The sequence below is a fragment of the Sus scrofa genome, chromosome 6, assembly GCF_000003025.6.
Source record: "Sus scrofa isolate TJ Tabasco breed Duroc chromosome 6, Sscrofa11.1, whole genome shotgun sequence".
In the NCBI taxonomy this organism is placed as follows: Eukaryota; Metazoa; Chordata; class Mammalia; order Artiodactyla; family Suidae; genus Sus; species Sus scrofa.
In genome coordinates, this window is record NC_010448.4 from 99568116 (window position 1) to 99583393 (window position 15278).

Genomic DNA, 15278 nt, shown 5'->3' on the forward strand with positions numbered 1-15278 from the left:
AATTTAATGTTAATCTGTTGAGTAAAATTGATCTCATGGAGGTTACAGTCTGAGGCTCCTCTACACTCTGAAGTTTCCCGCCTGGCTTGGAGGGAAACACAGAAGTCATCAGCAATCCCAAGTGCAGATGGAAGGGACCTGCTCTGCGTATAAACCAGAGGCACACAATGAAACCACAGACAAGATAAATGAAGCCTAAATTATCATGTATTTCCAAGTAGGAGCCATCTCTTCACCAACTGAAGGCACCACAGAGGACGTGTAAGACATTACCTATGGCCAGATCCCTGTAGGTGAATTTCAAAATGTAGTCATTTTTCACGTCTCCTGCTTGGTTTATCTTTTTGTTTTGTTTTGCTTTGCTTTTTTTTGCCATGCCTGTGGCATGTGGAAGTTCCCATGCCAGGGATCGAACCTGAGCCACAGCAGTGACAATGCTGGAGCCTTAGCTGCAAGGCCACCGGAGAACTCCTTGGTTTATCTTAAAATAGAATTAGGAACCACCAATTGGTGTCTGAAGACTCTTTTTATCTGCCAGCAAGGCACTGAAAATGGATTGGTTGCAAATGATACAAATTTGGAATATTTAATGAAAGAAATCAAGGTTTCCTGCTTCCCTGGGGTGGGAGGGGGCAGGAATGTCTGGGACATGGAAGAAGACCCAACAGCCCCTGGACAGTCCATGTCTTCTCCAGCGACACACTTCTCCAGGCCTCTCCTTACCACCTGGACCATCTTCCCTGGCCCTGTAGGCATTCTGACTGTGACCTTTAAACTAGACCTCCTGTGACCCTGAAGACCAGAACTCTGAGTCAACCCTACCTCAACAAAGGATAAAAGAGAAACCTCGACTGCTATAACCAGCAAACTGTACAGCCAACAGACGCAATTACAATTGAGCCACTCTCTGTGAGAACCTCCTCGTGCATGTCCAAGAGTTCCCAAGGGGACAGTGCCACTCCCGGATGAGAGCTGCCGAGTGGAGAGTTCCAGTTAATGCTACATCACCACTTTGTCTCCAAGACCTTAATGTCCTTCTGAGATGCCCCCCTTCCATTTCAGTAAGGGTGAGGACCATTCCTGGGAATGATGATCGAACGGCCAATTTCTTCTGTGACGGACTTCTGACTCCAAACCCACCACCCAGGCTTTTAGACAAATCAGGTAAATGGATAAAGGATATCCGGATAGCTCCCCAGAACTACACACTTACGTAAAGCTGTTCAGTAAGTGGCTTTTCCCTGATTTTGCTTCTATTAATGTTGTCCCTCTGACATAAGGACAGTGAGCCAGTGTTTATCATAAATTCTTATCAAGCACACTTGGAGGAACAATGCCTGCAAGGCTTTAGCGGGAGAGCCATTAGCGGCTGGGGGGCTGGCGATGAGAAGACCCGCGTGAATTACAAGCATTTCCATTGTGAACCCACTGAATGGAATACCTGAAAAACTGGGTATTTCAATTTATTTAGACTGATGCTCATTGTATAGAGGAAAATTCATCCTGAGGCTTTTATTCATTTTTTTGAATGTAATTTTTATCCAAACTGATGTTGCTTGTGAAAAATATGCAAGACAGTGCACCATTTATAAAAAAAATGTTTCTAAGGTGGTTTTAAAATGAGTGATAATTTAAGTGGTATTTAAATGATAGCTATAAACCCGTTTTTCTTTTAATTAAGTTGTATCTGAATTTAAACACACCCCTACTCATTTAAACAATGTTAATATGTCAAATAAAGACCCTATATAATTGTTATTCAGACCTCTAGAAAGGGAATCTGGGAGTTCCTGTTGTGGCGCAGCGGAAACAAATTTGACTAGGAACCACAAGGTTGCGGGTTCAATCCCTGGCCTCGCCCAGCTTGGGTTAAGGATCTGGTGTTGCTGTGAGCTGTGGTGTAGGTCACAGACAAGGCTCAGATCTGGCATTGCTGTGGCTGTGGTGCAGGCCGGGAGCTGTAGCTCCTATTAGACCCCTGGCCTGGGTATTTCCATATGCTGTGGGTACGGCACTAAAAAAAAAGCCAAAAAGGAAAAAAAAAAAAAAAAAAAAAGGAATCTGTCCACCAGAAAACTACAGTACAGAAAGATCAATGCAGCATGTTATAATATATAAAACTTATATATCCCTAATAAAAAAAAAGCCAAAGCAAATTAAAGTCCAGGGTTGAACTGAAGGGTTTGCATGAAAGGAGTGCTTTTTGTCTTTAACTATTAAATACACTACAGGTCTATTAGGGCAAAGACTGTTCGGGCGTGGGACGGGCTCTCAAAGATGATTAGAAAGGATGGCACCACAGCCCTTAACATGCTGTAATCTAACAGAAGAGACAGATGGTACCCAAGTCATTCAGGAGGCTGAGTGCACAGAGGGAGCAGTCTCAGCCCTGGGATGAGGTGAGTGAGGCAAGCACTGACCCCCAGGTCCATGCTGGAGTTCTGCTATCAGGCTGTTGCTGCTCTGAGTCATCTCAGGAACGCAATGAGCTTTTGAAAGTTGTATTCACACCTGCATGTGCAGGAGGGAAAACAGGCCCTTCTTAGATAGGATATCCTGAATTACATGTTTGCCAATGTTTTGTTTTCTATTGTTTTTACAAACAAAGAGAACTATGTTGAATTTCATAAATAAGTCAATTTTCACTTGTTGCAGTAAACCCCATAAAAACTGCTTCACTTTAGTTCCACCAGAGCAGTGCCAAGAGGGACACGGTATATCTGAAAATAACAACAAAAATGACTTCCAGTGGATCCAATGAAGCACTGTGCATTTGAAAAGGCATATTCTGTAGGACCCTGGGCAAAAACATGCCATGCCTTTCCTATTAGTCTATTATTTAATACAGTATTGCATCTTGTAATGGTGAAAGGTGCCCCCCGCCCAAAGAATGGCATTCTCTACTAATTTACACAGTAGTTCCTCCTTCTCTTCTTTAAAAATTCTGTGTAATTTTCTATAAATGAACCTATGTTAAGGATTCCAGATATAAATCCTTTCTTTGTTAAAAAGAAATTTGGATTTACACTAGAAGAGGGATCATAAATTTTGCCCAAAGAAGCCAGGTTAGGCATTGGCCTACTTTAAAAAAAAAACTGTACATACACAAACACACACAAAGATATATGTAAACATTTCCTATACTATACTATATAAATTATACATAATATTTATTTATTTATTTTAAAGATGTACTTTTGTTTATTTATTTACTTTTTGCTTTTTAGTGCCGCACTAGAGGCATACAGAGGTTTCTAGGCTAGGGGTCGAATCGGAGCTTTAGCTGCTGGCCTATACTACAGCCACAGCAACACAGGATCTGAGCCACATCTGTAACCGACACCACAGCTCACAGCAATGTCAGAGCCTTAACCCACTGACCAAGGCCAGGGATCGAACCTGCGGCCTCATGGATGCTAATCAGATTCGTTAACCACTAAGCCAGGACGGGAACCCCTATATATGATATTTATATATTTCCTATACTCTTTTATTACTGTTCTACTTAGCAATACAAAACAAATCTAGAAAGAATTGACAAATGATAATATGAAGTTAGAATTTCTGGATTCACTGACTCAGGCAACAGGTTTAAACGATCATCCTAAGTAAAGACATCCTTGGTTTTCAGGGCCTGGGTATTTCCACCTGTATCAACTAGAAAGCAAGGTCATGTCAACGTGAGTGAGGTACATACCCTCTACAGAACAGGAAGAGCCTGGTGGGACAGAGCACACAGCCTTGGGGACAGCAGCCACAGAGGACGGTCAGTCTCAGTGGTGAGTACACACTCCCCCCCACCAACCCCTTGTAGGTACTGTCAGTCCTGGACCTCAGACGTGAGATACACCAAGAGGATAAGTTGTAATAGTTGTGCTAATGGGTACAGGGTACACTGAGCCATGTGGGAAAGCTATGGGTTGGGGGGGTGGGCACTCAAATGGGAAACAGCGGGATGGCTGAACCCAGATGTTGGGGAGAGCCCAGCTCTACATGTGCAGGCTCAGGGCTGTGCATGGTCCCGCAGCCAGAGGGTTCACTATGAAGACGGTCCGGGGGCTGACGCTGACCTGGGAGAGCTGAGAGCATCTATGGCAGGCTGGCTCGGGAGCCCCTGGTGATGCTCGATGCTACTAAGGACACGGGATAGAGTGAAGCTGTCCTTTATCCTGATCCTGGGATGCAGACCCACAGTCCTGCATGGGCCTGCATCTGCCGGGTTCTGATACCCGAAGCATCTGTGCCGGGGGCCAAGGCCATGCCCACCCAGAGGAACTTGGGGCTTAGCGGGGAGTCCCCGAAAGGGGCAGCAGTGATGCCCCAGGACCTGGCTTCCTCCTCTGTAGGGAGTAAAACCCCAGGAAGGGGCAGGAGCCTCTGCAGAGGAGGACCATGGGGGAAGTTTTGACAAAAGCTGCTTTTCCTTCACACTTTCAGCATCTCCACCAAGGCCAGGCCTCAGGCTGCAGGCACCATGAGCTGTCCTACTCCTGGTGGCTGTGCTTCTGGTCACCTTCACAATGCTCCCCGTGTGTGCTCCACAAGGAGGAGGGTTGGACTTCCCCCAAGGGACAAAGAGTCCCTGGTCCTGGCTGGCCTCTGGGGGTAGAAACAGACTTCAGGGTCTGCAGTGGACCTGACACAAGATGCAGCCCGCGCTCACATGCAAAGCAGCATATTATGTATATTTATAATGTAGTTAATATTTATTGGATAATAACTCAATTTCTTCTAACACTCATGGGAAAGACCTGTTATGATGCCCTCAGGGCATTATCATGGGAAAACTGGGGGACTCAAAGCCAGAAGCTTGTCAGGGTCACACAGCCCTTCACCCTCAGAGCTGGTGTCAGCTGCTGTCTCCAGGGTCCCCCAACCCCACAGCGCCCAGACGTTTGTTTGAGGTGGAAGGGGTGGAGCTGCTTGCTGAAGACTTACTATAAAACCCAACAAAGTTCCTGCACTCCCTAAGCCAAACCAGGACACAGCATTCTTACTGCTGTGAATAAACCAGAAGTACATCAGAAATGATCAGAAGTAAACCAATGGCTCAGTGAATGCCAGGAAGTACACATATTTGAAAAGATTTACAAAATGCTTCTAAAAAGGAGGAAGTGGAAAAAGCTCTTATTTAGCTACTCTCCAATGGTAGCTCAAAAAGGAGATTAAGACATGTCGGCAGTTTGAAATATTTGTAGACTTCCAGCAAGAGTAAACGGCACTGAGCTGATGGCTACTGGGTGTTTCCAACTAATGGTTACAGAGCGAGAGGCACCTTGGAGCTTGACTGCTGTGACCAGGGAAGCAAGCAGGTGGTAACACTTGGACACACCTGGATTTAGCCCAGCCTCTGCTGCGTATGACGGGTGTGACCTTAAGCAACCTTCTGAATATCTGGGCTATTATTTACCAAGCACCAGCTATGTCCATGAATTATCTCAATTTTCACACTCCCCCTGTGAGGGATACATTATTATCTTCCTCATCATGTTTCACTTGTGCAGGCCGAGTTTAGAGAGGTTAAGGAACTCACCTAAATGTATGCTGCCACCAAGGAACAGCTGGGATGTGACCCCAGGTTTGGGAGATTCAAAAGCCCAGGGGCTGCCCCTTATCATTCTCTGACACTTTCCTCCTATAAAATAAAATTTGGTGCCCACATTCCCCACCTTCCTTTTAAAAATAAAATCTTCTTTATGAAGAGCTCCCAAAGAACCGCTAACAGAACATAGTTAAATAAACCATTAGAGTGAGTCCAGAGATAGTGCAAATAAGGGAGCTTTTAGAGTAATCATACGAAGTCCAGGTTAGAAGAGGCCCTAAAAAGGGCAATTTAATTTACCTCTGAATCAGGAGCCTATTTGGTTATCACCTTGAAAACCAAAGGACACTAGTGAATTGACAGATTAGGATGGCATTTTGGTACCTATTTGTGAACACGTGTATTCTGTTTCATGTATGCTGAAGCATGTGCTGGAGTTGGAAAGTCTCAGTGTCTGATTATTATTTATATGGCTACATATCAAGTGCACCTATTCTAATAACCACAAACATCTACATAGGACTTAATGCAGTTTCTCAAAATGTGGTTTTGAAACAGGACTTTGAATAAAGCATCCAGACTTCAGACATTTCCCACATGCAACTCATCCTTAACTATAGCGGAAAAAATTTTCCTACCTCAAGTGTAAACACGTCCAGTGGGAGAGCGATAGCTGATGGCAAACTCTCCAGTCCCACGGGGCAGGCATCTCTTTGAAAATAGGGCTCCCATCCAATTTTCTCCATCTTTTCTGTTTCGTGATATTTTCAGATATACTTCCTAGTTTCCTGATTGATTTTTTCTTGGTACTACCAATATTGTTTAAATAGAATACAAAGGTGCTAAATATTTAATGACATAGGCTGCATTTGCAAAATGTAGCTCTGTTAAGATGTGTTATGGAAAGAGATGGAGGTACAGTGCTCCAGTATTAAAATAGTCCTATTTACCTACAATAGGTGTCTGTGTAGCAGAATAGCTAACATTTGCTATTTTGATCAAGAACGCATATCTCTCTAATGATTTTAATTCAGCCACAGCTTCTTGGAATTTCTATTGACCTCAATGGCCAGGACAGGAGTATTACTATAATTGATGCAAATGTTCTCAAATTTCTATAAGATCTACAGCAGTTTTAGAAACAATGGTAAATATAATTAATCAGGGTAAAACTGATGGTACTTGTATATTAAATTCTGTCAAATGTATTATTGAGATAAATTATTCCTTAAGAAAAATGTAGAAAATGTAGGCATTTTCATTTCTACAAATACATTTAATTACACATGGATGAAACGTGATAAAAACTAAACATGTCTTACCTTATTTTCTATTAATTTTGAGAGTGTGTTGTCACATGGCTCTGCATAAAACTTTTATTTGATAGATAATGCATCTCACACCCTTTCTTAACATTTTCTGCATCTGAACACTGCACCCTCGAAAGAACACATACTTCTGGGAAGGGGACAATACTAAGAAATTGCTTTGCTTAAAGAATAAAATAAAAATACATATTAAAGTTTCATTAAAGAAAAGCAGGTTTCATATGATACTTGGTCCAGGCAAGGCTTGAATGGATTACTATTCATAAACAGGTAACAACTAATCTAATTGGTGGTAGGTTTGTAAAACATCATAGCCAAATAAAACTGAAGGTCATCTCAGTTTTTAGTCACTATGGCGTAGATGTGAATTCCATGTGTAAATTCCATGAGTTTGTGGGACTTGAGCAGATTTTACATGTTCTATCCGAGGCCTACCTTCAGCAGCTAATTTTTAGAGGAAGTTGGGCTTCAGAAGCCAATATGACCTTATCAAAGCTGGTAACTGGCAATGCCTCCCTGTGAAAGGAGGGAGGCATTTCCTCTTTTGCTGTTTCCCCTCCCCCCAGAGCTCATTCCTGATGTTCCCCTGTCAGGACAGACCTCCAGCTGTATCTCTGGAGATACTGATGCATTTGCTTCACACACACTTTCTGGTGGGCCCAGTATGTCTTTATGGCCAAGGGCACGTGCTGGCACTGGTCACTTGGCATCACCGAGGGTATAAGAGGCTAACCAGCTCCTTCCACGCCCTCTGCAGGAGTGGACCTCCCAGTTTGATTAGCACAGGCTCAAGCCAGCAACTTGCCTCATGTCACACTGAAACCCAGGTCTTTGCTGCCCACGTTCTCCCTCCCTCATCTCATTTCCGCATTGCTCCCCTTGTAACTGAGGGTCTCCTGTGTGACCCCTCACCAATCACACCTTCAGACCTGAATCCACCAAACAAAGGAGGCTTGGAGGAGCTACAGGCACATTCACAGCATACGATACAGGAAGGAGCCCCCACAGCACTTACAGGATGGCAACTGTCTAACAGCATCGCCCTCGGCTGCCACATAATAGAAAATCTCCAGTGCAATTCGTTCAACTACAGATGCTGGAATGAAGGCCCAGAGAAGTTCAGAATCACCAAGTTAGTTAAAATACGGATGTAGGAATTCCAAATCTAAATTCAGTGTTCTTCAAAGCAAACACTGTGGCTTGTTACAGATCAATAACTCTCCAGCCACTTATTCATGGTAACGATCATGTTTTAACCATTCTGTTTAAAAATATAGCTTTTAAAGTTCAGACTCAAATTTGGGGGGAAAACTCTGAACGATTATAATTTTTTGGAACTTCTATTAAATATGACAGTTTGTATCACATGACTGTTCAGGTCAAAATCTTACAAGTTTTGTACTTATAGGTAGAGTATACTAGCAAATTTGCCTTATAGGAGCATGTTCTATATTTCAGAAGAAGCAAATACAAAAGTGGCACATGCTGTGGAAACAACCCTTTTAAGATTATATAGTAAATAATCATCTAAATTTGATATGAGTTATTGGTATTTAGTCTAAAGTTGTATCAAGGCCGTATGTTACCATAGGCAATTTCTTCAAATGCATAATTTATAACATAACCTCCATGACCGCCTGAGAGTCCAAGGTAGAATAATGAATTAATCCAGCAGAAATAGACCCGTGGAGGATGAATTAACATTTAGCTAAGGTCACAAGGGCAACTGGATTGGTCGTTTCAGGCTATTCCTCACAGAGACCTCACAAGAGGACACAAAAATCCAGCACATTCCCACAACTTGAAATCAACTCTCTGAAATGTTTTGTTTGACCATCCAGGCATGCAAGGGCCTAGGGCTGCTTAGAATTTATACTGGATCATATTTTTTTAAAAAAGTACAAACCACTGGTCTCCAAGAATCTTTCTACAGACACATCGAGGTGGGGTGGGGGTAACGAACATTCAGGAGAAGGTGTATGAGAGGTAATGGAGGAGTAAGAGAAGGGATGGAAGGTACAGGGCAGTGACCAGAGTTAAAAACACTCCATTAAAGGAGTTCCCGTCATGGCGCAGTGGTTAACGAATCCGACTAGGAACCATGAAGCTGCAGGTTCGATCCTTGGCCTTGCTTAGTGGGTTAAGGATTTGGCATTGCCGTGAGCTGTGGTGTAGGTCACAGACACGGCTCGGATCCCGCGTTGCTGTGGCTCTGGTGTAGGCCAGTGGCTGCAGCTCCGATTAGACCCCTAGCCTGGAAACCTCCATATGCGATTAGACCCCTAGCCTGGAAACCTCCATATGCCGTGGGATCGGCCCTAGAAAAGGCAAAAACACCAAAAAAAAAAAAAAAAAGAAAAAAAAAAAGAAAAAAAAAACCCCTCCATTAATGATGCTATATGTACATAACACTATTGTGCTATGTATTTGAAAGTTACTAAGAGAACAGATCTTAAAAGTTCTCAACACACGAAAAAAAAAAAAAGATTTTAAAAAATGGGGAGAAATGCAACAATTTGTGAGCAAAGAGAAAGAAAGGATGGGTGACAGCAGGAGGAAGGGTTAAAGTAGTGGGGACCATGAAGGGAGGTGTGCAGCTGGGACAGAACAACAGTTTTTCCTGGAGCCTAACCAGACCAGTAAACATAACACGGAGGGAAAAGCAACAAAAGATGTATCTGCATGTGTATGTGTCTGGATAGTAACTCACCCTTAAATACCGCTGTGACCCCAGGTTTTACTGTCATCCTTGACTTCCTTCTTCTGACTCTACAGTAGCTTGGAATGACCTTGTCCAAGCCCCTGGCCTTAGCCGAGCATACGCAGCTGGCTTTGACTGTGGAAAGTACTCTTCCTGGCCCACGCAGCATCTCCGACTGCCCAGCGGACAGTGCCACTCCATGTTACTGGAAAAGTGGACTTAAGAGGGGCAAAGCTGAACCTCCCATCCCCCACCCTCTGCCTCCGGTATGTCCCACTTGTGGGGAATGGTGATGCCTGCACTAACTGCCCATGGCAGCGAGTAGGTTCCTTCTCTACTGCTCCATCTCCCTCAGATTCTGCCTCCAAATGGCTATTAAGATGCACCTCCTAGGATTTCTAGAGGTGCTGGTCTTCTTCCCGTGAGCCTTTTTCTCTCTTTGTTATGCTCAACCCTAACATCAGAGGGATCTTTCTAACAGAAAAAGTGCATCACGGTACGACCCACTTAAAGGGCCCCAGTGAGTTTTAAGACCAGATCTAGCCGCACCGGATGACCAGACAAGACTTTCAAGACCTTCCTTCTTCATCAGCCCCTCCATCCTCACCTCCGACCGCCCATGATCTCACTCACACTCCACAACTGCTTTAAAGAATTAAAAAAACAAACAAACGGAAGCACAGTTGATTTACAGTGTTGTGTTAGTTTCAGCTGTATAGCAAAGTGATTCAGTTAATACAAATATATATATTGTTTTTCATATTTTCTCATTATGGTTTTATTACAGGATATTGAATATAGTTCCCTGTGTTATAAATAGGTCTTTGTTGCTTATCTATTTTATATGTAATAGTATGTATTTGTTAATCCCAAACTCCTAATTTATCCACCCCCCTTCCCCCCTTGTTTTCTACCTCCGTGAGTCTATTTCTGTCTTGTAAATAAGTTCATTTGTATCCTTTTTTAGAAAAGAACACAAATGAACTTATTTATAATAATAATTATTATTATTATTTTTTTTGTCTTTTTGCTATTTTCTTGGGCTGTTCCAGCGGCATATGGAGGTTCCCAGGCTAGGGGTCGAATCGGAGCTGTAGCCACCGGCCTACACCACAGCCATAGCCACGCAGGATCTGAGCCGCATCTGCAACTTACACCACAGCTCACGCAACGCCAGATCCTTAACCCACTGAGTAAGGCCAGGGATCGAACCCGCAACCTCATGGTTCCTAGTCAGATTCGTTAACCACTGAGCCACGACGGGATCTCCTATTTATAATTATTTTAAAACTACATAAAAGGGAAATTTTATCTTATTGTTTCTTATCATCTATATTTTTATGTTGATAATTTCATATAAATTAAACACTGTATTACTAAGTAAGTTTGCACTCATTTCCACAAGACAAAAGACACTGTCAACTTTGAAGTTTAGGAGGCAAGGACTGCCTCTTATGGCCATATCTGTTCTTCTCCCCCGCCCACCCCTGGCTGGACAGGGCAACCATACAGTAGGCAACGTGCCCTAATTCTTGGCCTTATGGGTCCATGTCCTGTATCTCTGTCAGGCTGCTTTCTGAGTCTCTTTCCCAGGGGATGTTGTGCTGTTTAACCCCCTAACCTGGTGTCGGCACGTACCATAGGCCCAATCCATTCTGTCATCATCGTTATCTTTACTGTCATGAGAAGGAAAAGTCTGCTTTCTGGAGTCCTCAAGGTTGAGTGTGTATAGATACTAAACATTTCCTGGTGAACAAACAATTTTACTGGTTCTGCTGAGCTTTGTGGATCAGCCTGCGGGAAGACCCATGATTCTGAGGTTAACCTGGCACGAGAAGCTCTGAATATTTACACCCAATCACAGCCATGTACCCTTAGTGTTGTCACAGAGCCTTGAACGTTACACGACGCAACATAGGAACAATGAGAGCCACAGACGTGTCTTGGACATCAAAGCCAATTGAGTAACTGGATATTTCCCCATGCTGGACACCTGCTTGCAAACCATGGGAGAGAAGCACACCTGTGGCAACAGCCAGGCGCTCACCTTTTCTTCATGACCAACACGACCCCGAGAAATATAATCACGAACAGCAAGATGCCCGCAATGACTCCCGCGATCTTCACTGTGTGGTCCGTCTGTTTCTCGGGCTCTGGGACTGGCTTTGGAGTGGCAGCTCCTGGAGGCGAGAGACATGAGAGAGGAGACACGGTGGGTGAGAGAGAATACAGACGTTACCTTTTAAGAAGTTTGCTGCATTTAACAGAGTCATAAGACTTATCAGAGCCAGCAGACAGACGAGCTTTGATTTTTTTTCAACAGCTTTCACAGGCGCTGAAAGGAATGTAATTGCTCACATTGTTCTTCCATATTTTACGAAAACCACAACACAAGCTGGAGAGCACACCCACGCCTGACCCTTTTATAAGAGACTCTTCTCAAACACAGTGTTTTCATATTTTTATTATCTCTATCGGCTCCCCGCTCTTTCTGCCTTTTAAAAACTTGCTAACCGCACAATAGACATAGGAGGCCTTTATCCAAATTTGATTTGCTGGAACATTTCTCCCAATTATTTTTCATAAATGAAGCAGTAATTCCATAACATATTAGCCCAAACACCTGGAGAAGGGAGATAAGCTCATTTACCATGCGTTTTACCAGCAATTGTTTTTTAACACAATAGAGATTTTTCCCCCGCCTTTGAAAAAATCCAAATCTAGGTCACATCTGGTAGGCAAAAGGCTCCTTCTAAGCAATTTATTCACAAAGTAGGAAGTGGCTGATGATCACACCGCTGGCACCCACATTTCATATCTGTTTAAGTGAGATAACCAGGGCCTTCCAGTGGCCACTGTCTTAGCTTCCAGCTTCCCCATTTCCCAAACCCTGTCTTGTCCTGTTTACGGCATAATGTGATGGAATGTCAAGTCTACGATGAAATATCCATTTCTTCTGCTAAATGAGTTCAGGATGAAAACGATGAGGAATGTAACGCTCAAGCCACTAATCAGAATGGGTTTTCGTAAGGGCTTCTCCCTCTTTAATCAGAACATGACAGTGCTTGGCACCTGCGCCATCAACAACCCCCCACCCCCCCAACTGGGAACACAGGTCATTTGGGAAGTAGGAACTTTCTGTTCAAACTTCTTTTTTTTTTTTTTTGGATAAAAATGTAGTTACCACCAACTATTGGTACCAGCCCTTTCTGCCCTTCCACTGAGCTTGCCATTCAAGTGTCACCTGATTCTTGAAAAACATAACCTTCACTGGGTCCTGTGCACATCAGGCCGGGCTTAGTCTAAGGGCAATGAGCCCAGAGAAGCAGACAGTGATGAGCTATAACTTTCCCCGTTTCCATTGGGAGCACATCAACGTTTCTTTCAAAAGTTATTCATATTAAGATTCGATATGAACTCTGCATCCTGAACACAGCCACGGCCACGAGACAGGCCACGTGGGTGGAGGGCAGGGGAGAAACATGAGGCGGGAGATGGAAGGTGCGTCATCCAAGGTCCCACTTTCCCATCCAAGTGACAGTCGCAGCGAGAGCAGTGAACATCACAACTTAACTAAATGCAAACCCTTATGGGTATTCATTTTTAAATTTCTAGGCCATTTTTAAATTTCTGGCCACTTCAGGGGGATAGCCTGCTCTTATATTTGAAAGACTATCCCTCAAACAGTCATTCAGATAAATCTTGAAAATATTAACATTTCCTGCTTTTTACTGTAATTACCTCTGAAGGGTTACGGCTACATGCTAGTGGACCATGCAACCAAGTGCCGCATTTTGGAGGACACTGAGGCTTTAAATAAACTACTAAGAAAAACTTCAGGATAAAAACGTATAAAAGAGGAATAAAAGGTTAAAAAAACAATCTATATAAAATAACATTTCAAATACACAAAATTGAAAAAAATGTCTCAAGGTTTTCATTTTCAATTTTTTAAATCTAATTTAAAAAACATAAAGAAATAAATTCAGATTGGTTTTATTCTCCCAAATGCTGGCCCACCGGGAACCATTCTGTTTATCTTACTAGGTAGAGATGGCAAGTTCTCCAAATATATTTTCTAAGTAAGCGATTCTTTAAGTTTTCTGTAACTAAATTATGCCAGCAAATACAGCGCCTGGGAAAGAAATTATCTAGAAAAACTTGATTTAGCTTAAAAATTTAAATATATAAAATTACACAGCTTCAACTCATACATTGTAAATACTCCATGAGAGAAGAGCTTGTGCTGTAAATGGTCTCACATTTGACTCTGTTAAATGAACGACTAGTTTTTTTTTTTTTTTTTTTCTTTTCTTTTTTAGGACTGCACCTGTGGCATATGGAAGCCTATGCCACAGGCACAGCAACGTGGGATCTGAACTGTGTCTGCAACCTACACCCCAGCTTATAGCAATTGCGGATCCTTGACCCACCGGGCAAGGCCAGGGTTTGAACCTGCATCCTCACAGACACTACGTTCTAAACCCACTGAGCTACAACAGGAACTCCATAGCTAGTTATGCTTTGCTTTAGCCCTTTCCCTAAGCTCTGGGAGAACTGGGGAGTGACCCTACACATCTTTGAGACAGATCAGCCCTGTAGCCCTTCATTCCCTGCAGGAAGCAGGGGAACACATTGCAATGCGGCCGGTGTAAGCTCAGTATGATCATTCTTTTGCACTGACTTTTACCTCATTTCACATTGCAGGTCAGGAAAATGAAATGTTCTGTTTCTGCAGGACATAGTTGCAAGGGGATCATGGTGGCAATCATGCAAAATGGGAGAGCAGCTCAAAAAGGCCAGGAGGGCAGCCCTGCACATCTAGAAGGGACCCTCCTGTTGCCTGAAATGGCACGGCCACCAGGTCATGGCGGTGCTGCCTGGCTGAAGGGGCTGATTCAGGTGTCTGAGCTAAGGATGACTCTGGGGAAGCCTCCACCCAGACACAACTGGAGCTGAAATAAGTCCCAAGCCTGGATCGCCTTGTGGAGGTGGGTTGTTCACTGCAGAGTCACTCTGGCTCCAAATGTTCCCGTCCCTGCCTTTCCCCACGTGCTCTGCCCCCCTACTCCGTCTGACACGGACACCTCTCTGTATTCTTCTCTTCGCTTCTGTTTCTTTGGTAACCTGTGGCTGTGGGCTGTCAGTCAGCCTCAGAGAATATTTTGTGACAGAATGTGGTTGCAACGGATAGTTTTTTAAAAAATGTTTTCCTTACCCAAAGCTGTAAATGTAACAGCGTAATTTACAAACTGCTTGGCAAAAGAGTTGTTTTTATAATATTTTCCCCTCTGTCTTGTTATTTTCTTGCCAGGTTTCTAATGGTATAAATTTTAATTCTTTTGGGGGGTATAAATTCTAATTCTTTATAGAAAGGCATTTTTTTCTCTTCTATTGTGCCCTCTGCTTTGAGTTTACTGCAAATTTAGCTCATTTTAAAGAGAATAAGTTCAAACATATGTATTTAACAGTGACTTTATCTAGGCTTGAACATATTCATTAAAATGATGAACAGGCTAAATATTTCAGGGGCTGGAGGGTGAGCACCATATTCACAGATGCCCACGCTGCTGTTTCCGCGTGACAGCTCTGGGCGTTTTGTTTTATTTTAATAACCAAGAAAACATTTTTTTTTAAAAAAGGTGGTATTCCAGGGAACCTGCATCATTTGAGGTTTCAGATATAACGTCTAATGTGAAAAATCTCA

At 43.1% G+C, this 15278-nt stretch overlaps 1 protein-coding gene across 13 annotated transcripts in view; it reads right to left on the reverse strand.

The window, feature by feature from the left end:
• PTPRM (protein tyrosine phosphatase, receptor type M) overlaps window positions 1-15278 on the reverse strand; it is a 742666-nt gene that overhangs the window by 217815 nt on the left and 509573 nt on the right. For all 13 annotated transcript variants that reach the window (XM_021097712.1, XM_021097707.1, XM_021097710.1 and 10 more), the window contains one exon: window positions 11619-11751. In XM_021097712.1, the coding sequence (XP_020953371.1) occupies window positions 11619-11751 (133 nt within the window). The remainder of the gene's footprint in view (window positions 1-11618; window positions 11752-15278) is intronic.